The sequence below is a fragment of the Mytilus edulis genome, chromosome 11, assembly GCF_963676685.1.
Source record: "Mytilus edulis chromosome 11, xbMytEdul2.2, whole genome shotgun sequence".
In the NCBI taxonomy this organism is placed as follows: Eukaryota; Metazoa; Mollusca; class Bivalvia; order Mytilida; family Mytilidae; genus Mytilus; species Mytilus edulis.
The window spans coordinates 66,749,572-66,773,273 of record NC_092354.1 but is presented as its reverse complement, the minus strand read 5'-3'; the positions used below and the strand labels follow the sequence as shown (position 1 = coordinate 66,773,273).

Genomic DNA, 23,702 nt, shown 5'->3' with positions numbered 1-23,702 from the left:
CAAGTGTCTCATCCTGCCTTTTTTTCTCAAAACTCCTGTCCTGCCTATTTTTTTCAAATTTCATCCTAGCCCCCCAAATAAAAATCAAATGGTAGCTCCCTAACTGACTTAAAAAAGTCACTTTAGTGACGGTTCATTATTATGGATACAGAGAGAAAATAAGGGTGCGCTAAATTTTTAGATATGGTATAAATACACCTTACCGCTATTTGTCTGCCATTACTGGATATCGCACAGGTTCCAGTAAAAATTTGACATCATAAAACAAAATATCTGACGCCACAAGGGTATGTTCCTTACGTCGTAACTACAACCCCCTTCCTTTTCATGAATGTGACCTATAGCTACCAAATTATACTATTTACCGGATTTGTTATTACATATGCAACACGACGGGTGCCACATGTGGAGCAGGCTCTGCTTACCCTTCCGGAGCACCTGAGATCAGCCCTAGTTTTTGGTGGGGTCCGTGTTGCTTATTCTTTTGTCTTCTATGTTGTGGCATGTGTACTAATATTTGTCTGTTTGTCTTTTTTATTTTTAGCCATGGCGTTGTCAGTTTATTTTCGATTTATGAGTTTGACTGTCCCTCTTTTATCTTTCGTCCCTCTTTTATTAGTGACGCTCGAATGAAAATAAGCTAAAGAAGTCAAATAAAATTCGATAAAAAAAATTATGGTGCTCGATAATTACCTTTAATTTGTTTATACTCTTTCTCATGTGCTTATTTCTTGTTTTTTTATTATTCCAAGTCGACCCTCCCCCCTTTTTGCACAACTAAAACAAACAGTCATGACAAGAGAGTCACGGCTAATGAGAGCCCCATTAACCCGTCACCTCCCTCTTGGCCTTACTTTTTTCAATGTCCAAAACAAACTTTTGCACGACTCGAGAAGAATAGGACGTGGAAAGATTGGCTAAGTGACTCTGCGTCGACTCTGTTGTGTATAATGAGCTATAAAACAAAACAACATCATCACCTTTTTTTATAAACGTGTTTACAGATTGAAACGTGATTGGTTTTTTTTTCTCCTTTTCAGTGCTATAAATATATTTGGGAACAGCCGAATTGAAAATACATAATACATATTTTCGCAATTATATTTTTTTAACTTTTTTTTGTTCTTCCGTCGCCGGGATTTGAACTCATGCTACTATGGTCCGTGTATATCTGCGTCCATTCGTTTTTCGTTTTGAAATATCAAAAACAAAAAACGAAAGTGTTTTCATTTTTCGTTTTTGATTCCATAAAAACCAAAATGAAAAACGAAAGTGTTTTCATTTTTCGTTTTTGATTTCTTAAAAACCAAAACGAAAAACGAAAGTGTTTTCATTTTTTGTTTTTTATCTCTTAAAAACCAAAATGAAAAACAAAAGTGTTTTCGTTTTTCGTTTTTGATTTCACAAACAAAAAACGAAAAACAAAAGTATTTTCATTTTGCAATTTTGATTTCTCAAAAACTAAAATCAAAAAATGAAAGTGTTTTCATTTTTCATTTAACAAAAAACGAAAAACGAAAGTGTATTTATGTTATCTTTCCAACACAGTTTAATTGTCATTCAAAAAATGACAATGTTGTCATTTGTCATTCATTTAAAGGTCGTTCAAGTATACATGCACAGCGGTTGTCAGATCAATACTACTTTAATCGAAGATAATGTCGACGGATGCAAAAGTCTTTAGCAATCTAAACAATAAGGGTGCGTGATCTTTACTTTTAAGTTTGGTGAGGTTAATCCAAGATGATAATATTGTAGCGTAACTAGCCTCTTTTACAAATAAAGGAAACTATATATTGTTGGCGAGGGAAGGGCTCAAGGACTCCAGAAGAACTGGAAAAAATGATACAAAATCTTTCACACCCTTTCTTAATCTAAAGCGCAAGTTTTAATTTATCTATTTTATTATGTTCTGGTCTCGGAGCAAAATATATAGATACAGTGTAAGACTTTTAGTATTTACATGTATGAACAATATCAAAAGACATATGTAGGATGATGAAAAAAGTAATGTAATCCACAAAGTCAAGTGTGTGGCTATTGTTAGTTTAAACATATTTATTAATAGTGGATTGGAAATTTTCTCACCGGAACGGGGATCGAACCAGGAACTTATGTTTTTGTATAGTCCGATGCACTAACCTATATTTATTTTGTATAATGAGTATCAATGGTCTAGTTCCTCGTTGAAGACACTCCAGCTCCTTTCAAGATGAAGAACAGGCATAAAAGCCCTGTTCATTAATAATTTGTATTTTTTCTATATATTGTGTGCGATTTTGTCCCGTGTACATTTACTCCACATCTCTTTATTTTCTATTTCGGAACTTGGACAGACCTCCAATGTTAAAGGTCTTATGGTTTTTTTTTAAATTATTTGATGCCGTGGGATTGGGATTTTTAGCTTTAATGTAAACCATGTCAGGTTTTTAACTTGTATTAACAGCAAAGATAGCCAGTTTTGTGTTCTGTAATATACTGTAACAGTTTAATTTTACTTGTCCGGTCGCATCGGAACTTCTCAAAACATCTTCCGAACAATATCTGGACGTCGGTTTCGTGGGCATGTACAATTGCTAAACCACACATGAACGTTCTTTAGTCTTCGTAGATCTATTCCAACTTGAAGTCTTTTTGAGTCTACGACAAGCAGAATATTTTTTTTATACCATTAAATATTGAAGCCATAGTCATGAAGATCGATTACTTGATTGATGTTCCGTTAACGTAGCCACAGAACAAAAACTCGAGAGCTACTTTTGAATATTTCTACAATTTTAAGTAGTTTTCCACTCACAAACACAATAATATTTTCAACATTTATTAAAATATTTTTTTTATACACTTTTTAACTTTTATGTTGTTTTAAAATATCAATTTGACTTGAATTTGGGATCCCGCTAACATGTTTAACCCCGCCACATTCAAAATGTATGTGCCTGTCCCAAGTGAGGAGCCTGTAATTCAGTGGTTGTCGTTTGTTTATTTGTTACATTTTTGTTTTTCGTTCAATGTTTGTGCATAAGTAAGTTAGTTTTTTTTGTTTGAATTGTTTTACATTGTCATTTCGGGGCCTTTTATATCTGACTATGCGGTATGGGCTTTGATCATTGTTGAAGACCGTACGATGACCTATAGTTTATAATTTCCGTGTTATGTTGGTCTCTTGTGGAGAGTTGTCTCATTGACAATCATACCACATCTTCTTTTTTTATATTTATATGAGTATATTAAATAAACATGTATATACCAAGCTAAGTCAGTTTATATCTTGTTTTTCGTCTGACTATACAAAAGGTGAGGAGAGCTACTTGATAGATCAGGTTGACTGATAAGCTGTCTATATAAAGTAATGGGACAATGCATGGCATGAAGACATCACCAAATCACCGTATGCAATACTCAAAAAGACATGCAGAGCTTACCATATAGTCATCAACTACCCACCAACAGGCCGTGAGCTTTGGTTGGCTCTTTACTCCAATCCAAGAGCACAGCATAATGTCAAAATATTCTATTCAAACTGGGTGACCTGGGAGAAAAACATTGAAATTTTCCAAAGAAACACACACCCCTCAACTTTTAATAAGGAGATTTGGTATTAATGCAAATGAGTCAACTATCCAATAAAGTTCAAATGTAGTGGATGTAAGCAATTATATATAGGCAACCATATAATCTTCAACAATGAAAAAAAATCATACGGTATTGTCGGCTACAATAGTCCATGACTTGAAAAATATGAAACAGTTCAATTGAGAAAAATAACAGCCTATTTTAAAACAACATGAATTACGAAAAACTCATATAAAAGACATCAACAAACGAAAACCATTGAACTACATGCTCCTGAGTTGGAGCAGGCACATGCAATATATTGTGGCGTTTAACATGCTTGTAAACAACCGGGACAGTTTTGTTACAGCACAGCATAAGAACAAACTATGCAAATCAGTGGAGAAGGGCTTAACGTATGAGATCGATACAAACAGAAGGAAAACAAAGGTCTAACAAAAACACATACCGAATGTGGCAGGGTATTTTTACCTCGTTTTCAAACAATCAAAGTACTGAAGTACTGAACATCGAATGACTGCAAGTTCTTTTGGATTGTCACAAGCACTTGTCTCAGAAAAAAAATCACATCTCTATACTTGAAAGTGAAGTTAATGTACAGATATATATTTTTTTTAAACTCAGTACACATATTCTATATCATATGATTTTTTTTAATTTCAATGCAAAATATAGAGTTCTGACCCTCAATTCCACGGTCCACTAGACATGGAAAATGATAGTGCGAGTGGGGCATTTATGTGGTATCGAAACATTCTTATTCAAATCCTTTATTAAAGAAGTCAGTAAATTTACTACAGATAACACTACATTTGTAAATTAGACGAACTAATCTAATCAAAATGTATATTTCTAATTTCGTAATACTTATGTGTATGAGAAAATTAATATATATATTAATTTTAATAAGATTGTTGAACGAACGCGTTCAATCTTAGGATTTATTCTTGTCAATTTTTCCGACCGAGCAGAGCGAGTCGAAAACAATTAAATAGACGTCTTTCAAGCCAAAATTAATATGTTTGCTATACACACATATGATTTTATTAAACTTGGTTATCAATTGTTAATCAAAAATACAGTCCTAGATAATAAAAAATCATGAAATATTTGGTCTAGTAATAAAAAAATCACACAAAAAACAGTAGTTGTCGTTTGTTGATGTCGTTCTCGCTTCTCGTTTTTTTAGCTCACCTGGCCCGAAGTGTCAAGTGAGCTTTTCTTATATCTTGGCGTCCGACGTCCGTCGTCGTAACTTTTACAAAAATCTTCTCCTCTGAAACTACTGGGTCAAATTCAACCAAACTTAGCCACCATTATCATTGGGATATCTCGTATAACAAATATGTCCGGTGACCTTGCCAACTAACCAAGATGGTCGCCATGGATAAAAATAGAACAAAGGAGTAAAATGAAGATTTTGGCTTATATCTCAGAAATCAAAGCATTAAGAGCAAATCTGACATGGGTAAAATTGTGTATTAGGTCATTATCTATCTGCCCTGAAATTTACAGATGCATCAGACAACCTGTTGTTATGTTGCTGCCCCTGAATTGGTAATTTTAAGAAAATTTTGCAGCTTTCGGTTATTTTCTTGAAAATTTATGAGATAGAGATAAACTGTAAACATCAATAATGTACAGCAAAGTAAAACCTACAAATAAGTCAACATGACGAAAATGGTCAATTGACCCCTTAAGGAGTAATTGCCCTTTATAGTCAATTTTTTACAATTTTCATAATTTTGTACATTTTTACAAAATATTTTCCACTGAAACTACTAGGCTAAGTTCATTATAGATAGAGATAATTGTAAGCATCAACAATGTTTTGTAGAGTAAGATCTACGAACACATCACCATCACCAAAAACACATAGACCAAGGTGAGCGACACAGGCTCTTCAGAGCCTCTAGTTTATATAGAGTTTAAACCTTTGGTTTTCCCGTTTGAATGGTTTTACACTAGTCATTTTGGAGGATCCTTATAACTTGCTATTCGGTGTGAGCCAAGGATTCGTGTTGAAGAGGGTACTTTAACCTATAATAGTTTCCTTCTACACACTGTGACTTGGATGGAGAGTTGTCTCATTGGCACTCATACCATGCACATCTTCTTATATCTATATATTCTTTCGATATTTTTGATTGAGTCTGAAGCTGGCATGTCAGTTACTGCTAGTAGTTCTTTGTTAATTTATGAATCATATTCGTTTTGTGTAGTTTCTTTTGTTTACTATTTTGTCATCGGACTGGGATTTCTTTTAAACTGAGTTTCTCTGTGCATATTGTTGTGTGTTTGTTTATTCTACATGAGCTAGATATAATTGTATAGCGGGAGGGTTGAGATCTAACAAAGCATGTTTAGCCCCGCCGTATTTTTGCGCCTGTCCCAAGACAGTAGACTCTGATCTTTGTTAGTTTTTTTTTAGTTTTTTTTGTCTAAGTAAAGTGTGACGTCTATTTTTACATTACTAGTATATATTTTTATTTAGAGACCAGCTGAAGCCCGGATTTTCTCGTTGTGTTGAAGACTCATTGGTGGCCTTCGGCTGCGCTCTTTGGTTAGGCTGACTGTTGTTTCTTTGACACATTTTTTATTTCCATTCTCTATTTTATTTATTGATCAATTGATTGATTGATTCATTCATTGATTGATCATTTTACTACAAGCAAAAGTCATGATCATTTGAGAATTCTTTATTTGTATTGTAGTGTTAATTTCACCAATGAAACTCGACATTAATGTCTGTCTTAATATTAAATTTCTTTGTAAACTCTAAAATTACCGTCTGATTATAATAAGACACGCAAGAATAAAAAAAAATATTTGGCCTTCAATGTCTCAACCTTTTTTAATGTGAGTAACTTCATTGTTCACTTAGATTTCGATTTTGATATTGTTTTTGCAAGTTTCCATAATAGATTTCCGGTAATTGTTCTGCATAAAACCCTATGGGAAAGCACATTAACTAAATTTTCCAAACGTTTATTGGAACCTAATGATTTGGCAAGGTGTTGCAACCTGTAATGTAAAAAAGTTACAGCCGATTGCACTGAGTGTGTAGGCAAAGGTAGCCTATCCTTGGTTAGCTTGCTTGTATTATTAGGTTAGGTAAACTACCCTCCTTTAAGAGTAGACTAGTTCGACAAATAACCAATCAATCTGTCTGTAGGACTAGGCTCCTTCTACAGGAGGGTGGTATACCTTACCTAGTTACTTTATTTTTCAGCTAACAAACAAGCGATCCAAAGATATAACCTTTGTCTACACACTCAATGTAATCGGCTGTAATGAAAATGCGGAGTTTGTGAGCCAGGCTCAAGCAACCAGTCGGTAGCAGTCAGTTTTCAAATATATAAAAACAAATATTGCATAAGACTCAAACGTACTTAAAATGTTTTTATCAATATATAACCACTATATCATCAGTTTTCAAAATATAATTGAGCAGTCAAAGACACTTTTCAATGAATTTCAAAATTTCATTTCTGGTTTATTTAAGAATTGAATGCTTTTTTTTTGTTACTTCATTGAGGTGTAAAGCGATGACCGAAATACATTTTGTATGAAAAGCGGAAGCGCTTCATTATGAAAATGTACGCACGGTCAACGCTTTTACAACCCTATGAAGTTACAAAAAGAAGCATTCAATATTTATAATTACATGTTTTAGCTAGGATCATGAAAACACGATTTTTATCAAGTTTTTATTAAATTCACCTTTGCACTTTATTGTGGGACCTCGTGTCATCATGAATAATGATTTTCGTTGTGTAATGTAACATGACATGTGTAGTTAAGCCAATCAGAATATCGAATTATAATGAAACATACAAATTTTTTTGCCACTCAAAACTGTTTTTACAAAACATTCTACCTCTGAACTAGTGGATTTCGCTTAAATATGATTGGACAAAAGGTTTATTTTTTGTATTCAAAGTATGGTGGGCAAGTAAATTATTTATTACAATGATTTTTGTAATAATGTATATGCTTCTCATTTAATTTTTATATATTTCTCTCATAATTATCCACTGTCACTCCTTCATTGTATATATATGTTATTGTAGTTAGTCTTTAATTTGTTGCCATTACCATTTATTGTCAATGTGTTAGTGCTAATAAAGTTATCTTATCTTATCTTATCATCTTATGTTATTATTAGTTATATAAAGCCAAAATCAATCGCTTTCGATATATTACACAGCGTACTGCCCGCTTTACATTTTAAATAGTCAACACTTGGAGTGTTTATAGAATCGTAAATAATTATGATTTTTTTTAATGATGGCAAAATTGCACTTTTGGGTGAAATAGCTTTCCTTATTATCGCCATCCTGTCAAATAGTTCATAAACAGACATAATAATTCTGCATTAAAAGAAAAGGAAGTTGCACTCGTGCTTTAAATTTTTTTGCCACACAAAACTGTTTTTACAAAACATTCTACCTCTGAACTAGTAGATTTCGCTTAAATATGATTGGACAAAAGGTTTATTTTTTGTATTCAAAGTATGGTGGGCAAGTAAATTATTTATTAGATTAAAAAAGATTGATCCGTGCTATAAATTATCTTGTAATTTTGATCAAGTAGGCCCTAGATCTCTAGCTTACGTTCTCACCTAGAGCAGATAAAAGTATTGCCGCAGAATTTTTTTATTAACTGTCTGGTAAGGGTTTTTGTAGGGTATACGACCTCAACTTTAGACCTACTTTAGAAAAAAAAACTAAGCAGAACAACACTCTGGATTTTTCTACTGTAGACCCCAGCTACCCAGCTTCCCTTTGCACTTAGTGAGGACAATTTTTATTACATTTTCGGTAAGGATGGGGTTCGGTGTTCGACCCCAACTTTGGACCTATCTTTGAAAAAAAATAAGCTAAACAGCAACCTTGATTTTTTTCTCCAGCAGACATCAGCTACCAAGCTCCCCATTACACATTTTTCGGACAGAAGTATTTCCGTAGATATTTGTTTATTAACTTTTATGTAATGATGGGGTAGGGTGGATAACTGCGGTCCACTTGAAAAACATTTACAGGGACTCCAATGTGGTGTGGTCTATGCAGAACAATTACCGGAAATCTATGGTAGTTTGCAAAATAATAGTCTTTTTTTATAGTGTGATATGTAAAATGTTGGTAAATAATGAAAGCATGCTTCTGAATTAATAGACATAGAAATAAAGAGAAACCATATGATAACCAATAGCAATCTCCCAGAAAAAACTAACGTTCATTAAGGCAACTAGTATGATGGTCTGGATTCGGGGTTCTTAATTTCTGTATTCTGTGATATTTTATGCCATATTTCTCTATTCTTTATACTTTTTGACAATTATTCTCTTATCATTACATTTTAACACCATTATTCTAGCTACTTTATTTATTTCTTGGTCCATTGTCTCTATTGTTTATATTTTTTGTCCACTATTCCCAATTCCATAATCCCCCATCAACGACCTCTAGTTAATGTCACCTTAAAGTCTTCATAAATATGCAAACTTAATACGTTATAGGCCCCTAATGACAAACCAATTTAATATCCCAGTTTGAATTGTGAAATTGCGGAAATTTTGAAAATTAAATCAAGCAAAAACATTATCGTCCTCGTAGTTCGTAAAATACTGGCAGATGGATCTTTTCGTTTTTTGTTTTTTGTGAAATTTTGTTGTCATTGGTTCAGATGACTTACATATCCAGTGCACCTCCAAACAAATAATAATCGTCAAAAAAGTATCAGACATTATAGGTGGTTATATATTTACCGAGAAGTCGTCATGATTGTCAAGTCCTGTAAAATGTTACAGTGTGTATGTTTGATCCACTACCAAGCTTAAATCCATAAAAAGACTAACATTTGGTAAGGAGGGTTTTCATGTAATAATACTGCTTTTTTAAAAGACTAAACAACTGGTCAATTCAAAAGAAATCTTGTGTACACTGGGTGAGTTTTTCGCAATGCAACCTGTTACCATGTTGTTTTCTAGTCGTTTAAGTCTGCTATCAGTCGGTTCGATATTCAGAGTTTTTAGTAGTGGTTTAAAATAATTACAAGTTTATATTCGAAAACATTAAAAGCAAGGTGGTCATAATTAAAAGGTAAAAGATGTTTAAGACTCATCTTTGCTGTCGTTAAACTTTGGTTTCCATCAATATAAACCCTTTTGAAATTGCAAAATTTATCTTATAAAATATAAATCTTAACACAAAAATGCAATCAAAGAAGTACTTTTACACATGATTTTTCCAGAAACAATAAAAAGAACATTCGATCGCTCAATTAGCATTTAAAATACAAATATCAATTAAATGAAATTGCAAAGCCACAAAAAAGAGATCTTGTCACTTTATAGTTACTAATCGTCAAAAAATTAGGTAAAATGGCACAGGGAGATTGCTTGACCTCTTTGATATCTTAATCTTAATGATAATATGCAATAAGTTAGTTAATATAAATACAAAATGGCATCAACAGGAATTTCAGTATCCAAATGCCTGATGAAGCGATTCATTTCTATTTATTTAATATATCAATGCATAATATTATGAAAATTGAAAAATCAGGGATGCCCTAAGCCCTCGTGTTTTGACAAAGCCGAATACTAAGTCTTTCGAAAATATCTTTTATTTTGGCTTTCCATAATTGTGTAAATTAATATTTTTATATTGTATTATGATACTGTTAATACAATTCATAACTTCAAGCGAACATAAATTATTTACAAAATAAACTCAACACCGTTGTATGGGATCAGCTCGCCTGACATTGTGCAGCAAAGCTTTAGTTTTATTAAAGACAAATGCAATGTAATAAATGTTTACAAGAGAAAAATACATTAAGTTGGGTGGGAGGGTGGTAAACTTTACTGTACCAAAAGCGAACCTCGAATGACAATATCTTTAATTCACAAAACCGCCAAAAGTATAGCACGAAATATTTGAAATGACCTTATTCAAATATTATGGTCAGTTCTTACTCGACCAATGAAAATCATTTAACCTATTATATACTTTCAAACACGTGTAAATTCATAAACAAATAAACGTGGTAATGTTTACATACACAGGTCGAGAACTCTAGATTTTCTGACGTCAGAATATATTTGCATAGTAATTTCCAAAACACAAGGCCAATATGGCCTTGGAAAACTGACCAATCGACTCAATGAACTACAATGCATTGTGGGCTACTACGAGTAAACTACTACTTAAAACACGTGGAATTAGTGGGAAAACAGTCAATTAATATATTGTCTGGGACTCTCATTACCAAAGTTTTTATTCTGAAAGTATATTTAATGTAAAATATATAACGTAATCTTCAATTTGCATGCTCAGATTAAAAAAATATTGTTTATTGGCTTCACGATTTGACTTTCTTTTTCGCCTTGCAAAAGTAGTTGAACCGGTTTTGTGCATTGTTATGAATTGAACCTGCATTAATTTCACGACATGACACAGTTAAATATCCAATGAAGTAACCACTGTCCAGTAAGAAAACCATTTGAGCTCTTTTAAACCTGTATAATGTCATTGCAAAATCATTTCTGCCTAGAAAAACACGAAACTTTCATTAAAACACTTCTTTCTGTACTGAATGACGTGTATTTTTTTTTCAGGACCTGAACTAATAGTAAGAACATCATAATAATCAGTATGCTAAAAAGAAGTGTTATGAAAGCGGCAGGGGCGGGTCCAGCCATTTTAAAAAGGGGGTCCTAAGTTCCTAACCCTTGACAAAAGGGGAGGGGGTTCCAACTACATGTCCCCATCCAAATGCACTGATCGTCCAAAAAAAGGGGGTCCATCCCCCGGAACCCACGCCCCCTGGATCCGCCACTGAGCGGGTACGGTATATAGCTCAATACATTTTTTATAGTTTCATCCATCGATAATATCCGTTTGTTGCTAATTTTATCACAAAATATACCTCAGAGGTTTTTTTATCGTTCGGCTGCTGTCCTGTTGACATATGTAAAATATCTCCAATATTAAAAGTCTCTGGATCATAGTGGATGCCATATTACCTATTATTTTGTTTTCTAAAACGTGCTTTGTATATAGAAATAAGAAGATGAGGTATGAGTGCCAAATGAGACATCTTTCCAACAAAGACATAATTTAGTAAAGTAAGCAGTCATAGGTCCAATGCTGAAAAGTAAGCTATTAATGACCCAAAAATTACTTGTGTAAAACAATCCAAACAAAAAAACGGCCCAATTAAATATATAAAAGGACAAGAAATCTATCCCATCAAAAAAAATATATTGTATAGGAGCCTTTATTTCAGTGGTTGTCGTTTGTTTATGTGTTACATATTTGTTTTTCGTTCATTTTTTTTTTATATAATTAAGGCCGTTATTTTTCTCGTTTGAGTTGTTTTACATTGTCATATCGGGGACTTTTATAGCTGACTATGCGGTATGGGCCTTGCTCATTGTTAAAGGCCGTACGGTGATCTATAAATGTTAATTGCTGTGTCATTTTGGTCTCTTGTGGACAGCTGTCTCATTGGCAATCATACCACATCTTCTTTTTTTATTATAGATCCAACGCTGCAATTTTCACAAAACAAATAAAATTTTCCACCTTGTTGTACATACATATGGATAAAATCATTACAGCTTATTTCCTAATGCATGTGGAGCAAAACTTTGGTTAGCTTGCTTGCTTTGTTTGTATATTGTACAAAATATAAAATATACAAGTTAAACTATGCCTATATATATATATTGTTTAAAGATGTCAATCTTATTTTCAAAGCTTGTATAAACAACTATACAAACAAAGCAAGCAAGCCAACCAAAGTTTTACTTTGCAGGTTTAAGAAATCAGCTGAAATGATTTAATTCAGTTTGGCAAATGTCCGAGTCCGTTAAAAAACGAACAAACTGAAACTACAGATGCTGACTTCACTACCTTAAAAAAAAGGGAACAGTTTGGCAGTCCCATATACTGAAATGTGACCAACAAAAATACTTATAGATTTTGTTAACACTGCCATACATGTAAATATTTCTTCGCCTTTTTAACGAACACAAAATTCAAGGATCCCACATTTGCCTTTAATTATCTATACGAACATTGCTGTACTCTTGAATATCAGCACCGGCTGTTATCGACGGCTTACTTTACACCAGTAAGTTTGTCTCATGGGTAATTGGTTTTTTCGCTGATGTTTCGTTGCCTCTGGTGGACAAATACATGAAATCTCTGTGCCATCATCAAACATGTTAATGGCTATATATCGGATAATTCAAACCCTTTTTTCTTCGCATAGAAACAACTCTTCGTTAATCTGAGCATGGAAGTAATACTTTATATCACAAACTATAAATGAGGATACACAAAATGAAAAACTAAGCGAAATTGTGAATCCCGCATTGCACGAAAAAATGTGTTGTATTTCAGTAAATAACACGTGTTCTTGGTTGATTGTAAACACGTAGTAGTCCATCATGCATTGTGACTCATTTAGTGGATTGGTCAAAAACGTAGGTAAAAATAAATTGCGTCACATGTAAATACATAATTACATGTGCGAGAACATAAGTATGCTAATTTATGCATTTCCATATAAGGTAGTGGTCCCGACCTGATACAGATGTACTAACTTTATTAAATATATTTAGTGAGGTCAGTGTTTTTTTGTTTCTTGAAATATTATCTTTTACATGGTCATTCTTTGTTATATGCTACTGGTATAAATATATATGCAATAACGATTGACATACGGGTTCTTATTCGAGAACAACGAAAATTTGCGATAATTTGAATTAGTCACAAAAAAAGATTCCCTATATCTCCTAATTTTTACAACTATTAACTAAGAACAATAATGCTTTGAATGTTGTTTGATATTTATTTTTTTAGTATATTCAACATAAAATATTTGAATATTGAACCGATTGCTAGCAACCGGTTTGATATTCAGTATCGAATAACCATTAACGAACCAGTGGCTAACTTCATATACATTAATACCAGTACCTATTTGCTTTTCAAATGAATACAATTTTTTAGTGTCACTATGCCATGACCAAATATGATGAATTATATTCAAGAGACACGTGTCCCTCGTGATGATGTCGACTTCCTACCGTTATTGTGACAACTTCTCTTTTCTTTGATCTATCGATCGTAAATAGAATGATCATACATGATCATTGAATTTATATACATGTACTGTAATTGTACGAAGCTTTCAACATTTCAAACATATATGAGCTTAGGCAAATAAGGTTTTTCTTGAGGAGAGAATCAACGAAACAGGTTTATCCATAATATCATAAATAGAGACATTCTTTGTTAGAGTGCACAACAGTAAATGATTTATAACACAAATACTTTCAAATTTTGAAAAAAGGTATGCACAAATAGCATGGATGCAATTTTTAAGCCGAAAACTAACAAACATTACACAAGAGTGTTACCCTCTTCACAAACATATTTCACTCATTAAAAATCAACTATCAAGTAGGGAAACAAGTTTTATGTTATCTACATGATCTATTGAGGATAGTTGTATTTGGGTTTTTAATAATACCATTCTTTTAAATGCTTCCTGAATTTATGTTTGTCTAATGTTTGATGAATATACTTTGTGATTCAACACTTGTATTAACCTTTAAGAATGTGTATTGATTGTAAGATATCTTATCGTATTTTTAATGGAACCAATCTCTTTAAGCTTTGTTGGCGTTTATGGCGAACTTTCAATAATGTAATGAAGTTCATCATTGATATGACCCCAAATTCATTATCCTTGCGATCATTGATTGATTGATTGTTGTTTTGGCTTATTTTGTATATCATTATTGCTGTGCCTTTTAGTGTCCTCTGATATGTATCTTGATAGGGGAGGTTTTTATAAATAGTTTAAATCTTCGGTATGTTTCCTTTATTATCACAAACCGCGATAATATGGTTCTTTAGTTTTATGTTTTTACCCTTTTAATCCTATAAATTTTGTTCAATGGCCAATCTTTGTAAATATTAAAACACTAATATGCCATCAGAGTTTACATTCTTCTTTTCTGGTGATCAGTAAAAGAACTTTGAGTTGAGTGGGTGTTTCATCAATTGACATGTGCTCTACATATTCATTTGTACTGGTTACAACAACGAGTTTTTGGGTTTTTTTTTAAGTGGACTTTATGGCACGAACCACTATTTGTTATTGATAATCAGCAGTCACAAATGTAACTTCATATCATAAATGAATTCATCTTGTACCAATATCATCAGACATGTTTCGACATTTAACAATTTTACTGTATCGGTAAGAAGCTTGGCCGTGGATTTTTGCATACGAATTGTTTTGGGCTAGTCTATGAACAGTCACCTCTTCTATATCATTTTTCGCCGCTTGTTATTTGTTATAGCGTATATATAGACATTGCATGAGCATTACATATACTTTCATCGTTAGTGTATGTAACAATATTCTGTAAGGACTATTACACTTCGTTTTCTTTATACGGAATGGGATGATCTCCTTTATGATAAATAGTTAACTTTTGTTTACCCTTGTGTCAATTGTTTTTGCTTTATTACCTGTATATTTTACGCGTAAGGCCTGCATATTCGATACCGGATCATTTTTATAATTTAAGTAAAGTTAAGAAGTTTAGTCTCGATTGTTCATTTTCTAACACGCCTACTTACCAATATGTGAATCAGCAATAGAAACTGACGCCAGTGACATAATCATCCTTTCAGTATAATGTAAATGTCCGACATTTAGCATTGAAGACAGATGTATCTAAGTTTCCAAGGAGACTGGAACCCGCTAAAAGGGGGTCACTTCTGCTACCAAATGGGACAAACCTGAGTAAACAGCTACGCCACCCGTTTAATATAAATATCGTTCAGATGGATGTGTGTCTGCTGAAAAAATGATATATACTATGATCGACCTATATGTTTAACTATTCTTACTATGGTGTTGGTAAACTATTAACATGATTAACGTACAATAATGAATAAAATGCTGCGGGGGGTCTTCTGTGATTTATACTTTGTAGAACGTGTAGAATATTAAATATGTTGAATACAATAAATTATTCTTATTGGTTGTATATATGCTCTACGTACATTTGGAAAGAAAATCCTATTATTATCCACTAGCTTATCTTTGTGGTTCTCTTCACAGATGGATTAATAATGTTGGTTACTACTATTCCATTAAACTGAGAAGAAGAAAAATCCAAATGACTTATAAATAACTTCGCTATAATTTCGATAAAAACCCATTGAAGATACAAGGCTAATACTTTGGTACATCATACGAGCATTTCCTCTAGATTATACTCGTCAGTGACGATCGAAATTCAAACTAACAGTTTTTCGTCTGTTTTCATTTTCCTATACTTTTGATTGCCCATTGATATCGAACTCTTTTTTGTTTTGACAAATGATTCAGTACGTTTTGGATTGAATAGTTTGGATCTGGAAAATAATTGTTTTATAACCTTCTGCAATGCAGTTGGTTGCAGGTCGTCAAAGTACGGGTACCTTCAAATGTCTTACGAGATAAAGGTAGTTTGATTACAATTTTAATTGTATTCTTAATCAGAGAATTTTGTTTTAGGTTGAAGAGTATGCTAATCTTCCGGAAATAAGGGTTATATTAATTGGGAAAACAGGAAACGGAAAAAGTGCTACTGGAAATACTATATTAGGCTGGAATTTCTTTGTTTCAAAGGCTTCGTTAGAATCACTGACAAGTAAAGGAAACATGGGAAAAATGAAATGGAAAGGGAGAATATTTACAGTGGTAGATACACCCGGAATTTTCGACACTATAATGGAAGAAGAACCCCTTCGTTTGGAAATAGTGAAGAGTTGGGGTATGACGGCACCTGGACCGCACATTATTTTGTTTATAACTTCAATATTTAGGCAAACAGAGGAGGAAAAAAAAGTTCAGGGAAAACTTGCAGAGCTGTTTAAGAAAATTCCGTACAGCTATATGGCCGTTTGTTTTACTAGGAAAGATGATTTAGAGGTAGATGGAGTAACTGAGAGTAAGTTTCTGGGAAAATGTCAACATATCAAGGATTTAATTCGGCGATGCAATGGAAACAAGTTGTTTTTGAATAATCGTTTGACAGATGAAGACAAAATAACTGAACAATGGAATCGGTTATATTCTCTTTTTGGCAGAATACTTGACAATAACAATGACAGCCACTACAGTGACGCGCTATTAAATAAAATCGAGGATAAAATGGAAAAAATAGAAAATGAACAGCTGTTGAAATTATTAAAATGTTCCGCACAATCACCAACAAAGCAAGAATTGCGTGCAAAGAATCAATGGAGTATTTCTCAAAATGGTTTTGTATTAGGCCTTTTATTAGCGGTTTTCGTAGCTGGAGGTCCTATAATTGCGGCGATAATAGCAAACTTGCAGATGTTTTAGTATTGCATCTGTCATGTTCAGTATTTCGTTAAAATTTCGAACGCAATAGTTGAGGAACAAGCAACAAGTATTGATAGAAAGGGAAAAAATAAAAACTATACACCAGAAATAGTGTAACAAACATTTATTTGCAGTATCAAATATAAATATTTGTATTCATTTCCTCCTGACTGTTATGTTTACCCACCTTTTCCGGGATATATATCTTTGTTTTGAACAAAATAAGTTATTTATATTTTCAGTAAACACATAATTCAATCTTTACGCATCATTAATAATTCAATCTTTACTCATCATTAAGTGCGAACTACTTTCTTCTGTAGTGTAAAGATATCAGCTTGTTCTTATAATAAGCTTTTAAACATGTCCTTTAATATATAATTATATTATCTTGTGAGTTTCAACAGGTCTTCAATCCTTTCCAATTGAACATAGTTTAATATTCTTTTTGGCTTTATTTTTCTTGTGGTATCTTTGACCTATGAAATGTACTAAAATTTAAGATACAACAGTAAACATAATGATATACATTCTGTCTTTGAATTTTGAGTTGTGTAAGTAATAAAACGTTAATCTTTTTTATTTCTTAAGATTATTCTTATGGATGTTGAGACAAAATTGAATGCATTTGTTCGAAAAAGTTGTGTTTGTTAATAATATCTTATGTAAATACTGTAAAAGAAAAACAAAGCTTATGGGGTGTCCTCCATGACACAAAATTAGTATTTGCAGAAATTTTTTAAAGGTTTAACTGTGTCTTTGAGCGGAATAGTGACAATACAATGCTATTCGGTTTAATTCCTTATTTTTTTCTTTCGTGCTCAGTTATATTTGTCATTAGTTAATACACAATGAATTTTATTTGTTTTTACATTTGCTATTTGCACGATAATGTACGAGTATATGATGTTATTTGAAATATTTTATTCTAAAAATCAAAAAAGATCTGGTGTGAGTGTTAATGAGTACGAAACAAAACGACAGGTGCCATATTCAAATCAGGTTATGCTCACAATTCTGAAGCATCTGAGGTCACCCTCGTGGTTTTGGTGGGATTATTGTTGCTCAGTCTTTCTTGTGTTTGTGAATTATTGTTTGTCTGTTAGTTTTTTTTCTTTTAAAGCCAATATAATGACAATTTGTTTTCTAATTATGAGTTTAAATGTTCCTCTGATATCATTTGCCTCTCTTTTTTAAATGAAAGTCGACATTGCTATTAATTTAAACCAAGCACAATGGTTATAAGATATGGAAAGAAGGTATGCCTTAAAGACTAACCTTTGAATGTTCTGAAGATCACAAACTGAAAAACAGCAAAGATTACTAAAGCAACCGTTACGAATTGTTATTAAAATCTATTTGAATTAACAAGGATAATTAACTATCAGGAAAAAGTACTAAAGTAACTGACCTGCAATATATCGCAGTACAGTTCGAAATCACTATAATTCTGACGTCAGAATATATTTGTAAAGCAATCTTCAAAATAAAAATTGAAACATGCACTTTACAGAATTCGACCAATTAAAGACAAAATGAACAACAAGGAGTTGTTGACTACTACGAGTTTTTTACTATCATTATCAAAACACATTAAATTTCGCTGAAGAGAGTCATTTTGTATTGTAACTATGTATCTCATATTTGATTTTGTTTATGTTTAATTTTTTAATGGTATATGTTGTGCCAAAGCTATTTAACTGAATTTACTTTCGTGATAGAAGTTATTACGTTGTTTAATGCAAATAGTTTGTGTAGTTCATTTTTGTATTTCATAATTCCCGCAATATTTTGGAAATGATTTTACCGGGAGTTCGTAGCACATTTTAGGTTGTCATTCGCGACTCGGATGTTATGCGGAGTAATTTTCATAGGAACTGCATAACAAATCATTTATATATGTTAAAGTTGTATGGAATTACCTTTTACACATTCACTTATAACGATAATCTTTCATATTGTAGTCATTTGCTACACAGCGTTCATGTTTACATTGTAACCGTTAACCAGAAGTAGGGAATATCTATTTTTGTGTATTCACTTTGTAAACTAGGTCGACTATAGTCAGTTTCAAATTTGGATTGCCAACGATCAACTGTTTTTAGAAACGAACTTCAGAATATATATATCTTCACAGATTAGTTTTTTGATAGGTAATTAAACACATAGAGACTATTTACATACTATTTATTGTAAATTTTAATACATTTCACATTTATTTCTGTTATAATAAACGGAATATATTTTACACCAGTTTTTTCATTCATTGCTTTGAAATTGGTAAACTTAATAAACGGTCGGCGCTACAATTGGTGACAGCGGTGAACGCATTTAATTTTTATTAAATTGCCACTGAAATTCTTTTGATTTAAAAATTATTAATAACAAAAAGGGGGAGAAAAATAAATAAAGATAATTTTTAAAAGTATAAATAAAGAAACACAAAAAGTTAATTTTAGACTTAAAGTGTTAATTAAAAAAAAAAGAATATATTTTAGTGAACACTAAAGAGTGACTGACACTCAAAGGTGTAATATTTAAGTATTATTTAGTGAACACTAAAGAGTGACTGACACTCAAAGGTGTATTATTTAAGTATTATCTAGTGAACACTTAAGAGTGACTGACACTCAAAGATGTATTATTTCATTATATATAAGTGAGCACTAAAGAGTGACTGACACTCAAAGGTGTATTATTTAAGTATTATTGAGTGAACACTAAAGAGTGACTGACACTCAAAGGTGTATTATTTAAGTATTATTTAGTGAACACTAAAGAGTGACTGACACTCAAAGGTGTAATATTTAAGTATTATTTAGTGAACACTAAAAAGTGACTGACACTCAAAGGTGTATTATTTAAGTATTATTTAGTGAACACTAAAGAGTGACTGACACTCAAAGGTGTATTGTTTTTTCCATTTAAAAAAAAACCAACCATAAAGGTGAACACTAGAAAGATTTCTGATATTTTAAAGTGTAATAAACATTTTCATAAGTAAGAGTAACTGATACTCAGCAGTAAAAAAAACACCAACAACACACAAAACAACAACAAACAAACAAAACAAACAACAAACTTGGGCAAGATAAACCATCCTCTGTAGAGCACAGATTTATTAAAGCATTACACACAGTATATTATAAGATATAAACCTTGCTTTTGCCCTAGGTTAGTATGAATTTACGGAATAGAGGGCTACCATTGCCGATATTTTCAAGTATTGAGGGAAATTCTATTATGACGCCAAGCTTACATACATCCACAGTTCAAGCCTGTCCAGCTTCGTTAAATATGGGTAGTAGTAGTAATTCATTAGGCAGTGTTTCAATAAATAGTCAAAGTTCACATACATATAAAACTAGTCCACCTATTCAAAGTACTTATAGTTTTCCGTATGGTGCACAGAGCACACATGCCCCTGTTCAAAGTGCACTGAGCACAAATTTGTCTAATCAAAGTGTACAGAACACTTTTCCACAATCAAACAGTGCACTGAGCACAAGTTATCCATTCCACTGCGCCCCAAGTGCAATGAACATTCCTCAAAGTGTACTGAACACTCAAAATAAAGCAAGTATTGACATGACTTATGACCAGGCTGTTAAGCCACCAAGAATGGTACCACGCAGTGACACACATATCTACCCACCTAGTAACAACATGGATATTAATCAGATAGAAATGGCAAGACTGAGGGAGAAGATAATAGAAGTTTAAAGAGAAAGAGATTTCCTATGGCAAAACAGTCAAACAGACCAAGGAATGCCAAGTAGAGAAACAAGAGGCAGAACAGAGTCAATGTCGAGCACGCAGGATGGATATCGATCAAGATTGCCCTTTTACAACGGCAAAGAAGATTGGAGCACATTTCTTATGCAATTTGAAATCATTGCAGACAGAAACAACTGGGATCCAAGGCGCCAGGCTGAAGAAATATTGCTAATCCTGAAAGATGAGGCTGCAAATTTTGCTGCAGAGCTGCCTTATGACACCAGAAGTTCATTTCGACTCCTGTCCAGAGAAATGGAAAGTCGTTTTGGTGACAATAATTTGCTAGAAACATACAGAAAGGAATTGCAGACAGTCAGAAAAGGTTACAAAGAATCAACCAATGAGTATGCAGCACGTATACAGACAATGGTGAAAAAAGCATATCGAGGAATGAATCAACAATTGTTCAATAGCATTGCCATAGAACATATGTTAAATGGGTTGCCAGATCAAAGCGTAGCATATGATGTTCTGACGAAAAGACCAAAAACAATGAAGGGGACTATCAACCTTGTCGCATAGCATACAACCTGTAAAAATGGTATAAAGGGGAAAAATCAAATAAGACAAAGTAGAAACAGAGGACAGAGATGTCAATTACAGTACAAATGAAGAGTTAGATGTACGACGAATTGGCGGGAAACGTTTTGTGACTGAAGAGAGGCTGAATCAGTTTGGGAGGGACATTAAAGATAGCATAACTACTGAGGTTACCAAGTCCGTTGAGAGTATTATGGATGCCAAGTTGAACACCCAACAAGCACCAAAGAATTTTTATTATCATAAACAAAATCAGAGAAACTTTGATCCAAGATCAAAATGGCAGAATAAAGACCGTTTGCAGACACAGAAACAGAATAACAACAGATGTTTTAATTGCCAAGAAGAAGGACATTTTGCGAGATACTGTCCAAAACCGAGGCAGAACCAAGGACAAAATCAAGACAAAGAGGAAGATTTAAACTAAAGAGGGCTGAAACTGACGGCCAAGTGTCAGCCCACAATAGTAAAAGTAAGACAGAAGTAGTAAAGATAAACCAGACAAGTGATGATCCAATAGAAAGGATACTGCAATGTTTGTTGCTTAGAGAGAAGAAGGAGGAAATGTTGAAATTTGCTAGTGGTAATCAAGAGCAAGATTTTGTTGCTGAGTCTGTGCAAAAGGACCAAGGTCTTTCTTCACATGATGAAAATGGTCAGAATACAGGTGCTGATGTAGATGTGATATTGAACACTAAAGAAGAAATTGTGATTGAACGCATAACAGCAGCCAGTATAAAGGTACCAATGGAGGTCAGCAATCAGAAAATCAAGGCTGTAATTGATACTGGGGCAGAAGTTACTGTGTTAAATGAAGAGATATTTTTCCGCCTTCCAAAAACAAACAGATCAAAGTTAAAACCAGCACTGAAAAACCTAGTTGTTGCCGAAGCAGGAAAACAAATGGGAACCAAAGGGGTAGCAGCAGTGACGTTAACACTTGGAGACTCACAGTTTGTCTGGGATGTATATGTAGCACATATAGGTGATGATTTATTGTTAGGCTGCGATGTCCTTGATGAAATGGATATTACAGTTAACTCTAGAAAAGGAATCCAGTTGAATGGAAAATGGATAGAATGTGAAGTAAAACGCAAGTCGGACTTAATTGCGAGAGTAGTCTTGGATTCGATTTTCACCATTCCACCATCTTCAGAAGTTATTCTTTATGGTTGCGGTCAAAATCAAGAGTTGTTAGATACCCGGTATTCCATGATACAGCCTGTTATAGAAGACAGCAGGAAATTTATGGTGGCACAGATTTTAGTTGACCCCTTCATGAAAAATATTCCAGTTCGACTAATAAATTTAGATTCAGAACCAATACGTTTGAAGAAAAACTATCTTCTTGGTGAACTTCATCCTGTTGATTACATAGAAAACAGGTTTGAACTTGAGAATGACAGAGTCGATACTTTGACAAGCAAACAGTCCAAGATGTGTAAAACACATGAGTTATCCAAAGAAAACTTCACATTGTCTGAGACCATATAAAAGGCAAATATACCAGAAAAGTGGGAATCAGAGATAAAGATTTGTAAAATCAATGAGCTGCATGGTGAATCAACTGTTGCCAGAACACCTCAAAGATCTTTATGAAAGAAGCAGTAAAGACATAGAGAGTGAAAGCATAAAAGAAAAACTAGCTGAAGTTTTACAGAAGAACAGTATGGCTTTTGCCTCTTCAAAAACAGATTTGGGAACATATTCCCTAGTCAAACATAGAATTGATACAGCTGGGGCTGCTCCTATTAGACAACCACTAAGAAGAACACCAGCAGCATTTAACAATGAAGACAAGAAGAACCTAGATGAACAATTGGAACAGGGGATAATCCAGCCATCTAAATCAGCATGGGCTTCCAATGTCGAACTTGTTCGGAAGAAAGACAACACTGTTAGGTGGTGCTTAGATTTCAGGAAACTTAATGATTTAACCATTAAGGATGCCTATCCGTTGCCTAGGATAGATATGTGTCTGGATTGTCTGGCCTCTGCATATCTATTTAGTTGCCTTGATCTTCAGAGTGGTTATTGGCAGTTACAGTTAGAAGAAAAAGATCAGCCAAAAACAGCGTTCATCACAAAATATGGATTGTACGAATACTGTACAATACCATTTGGTTTGTGTAACGCACCAAGCACGGTCCAGAGATGTATGGAGCTTATCTTCAGAGGATAACAGTTGAAGACCCTTCTAATATATCTTGACGATATTATCATCTTCAGTTCAGACTATGAAGAGCATTTGTCCAGACTAGACGAGGTATTTCAACGACTCATCAAGGCTGGTTTGAAACTAAAACCATCCAAATGTAACCTGATGAAGAGCGAGACACTGTATCTTGGACATATTGTAGGAAAAGATGGCATAAAAC

At 33.2% G+C, this 23,702-nt stretch overlaps 2 protein-coding genes across 2 annotated transcripts in view; both read left to right on the top strand.

Moving 5' to 3' along the window:
- Positions 1-23,702, top strand: part of LOC139496114 (GTPase IMAP family member 4-like) — a 54,061-nt gene that overhangs the window by 17,133 nt on the left and 13,226 nt on the right. The gene's annotated exons all lie outside the window — the stretch shown is intronic.
- Positions 15,523-17,260, top strand: LOC139494504 (GTPase IMAP family member 4-like). The gene is made up of 3 exons (XM_071282663.1): positions 15,523-15,531; positions 16,174-16,609; positions 17,250-17,260. The coding sequence occupies exons 1-3, from the start codon at positions 15,523-15,525 to the stop codon at positions 17,258-17,260; spliced, it is 456 nt and encodes a 151-aa protein (XP_071138764.1).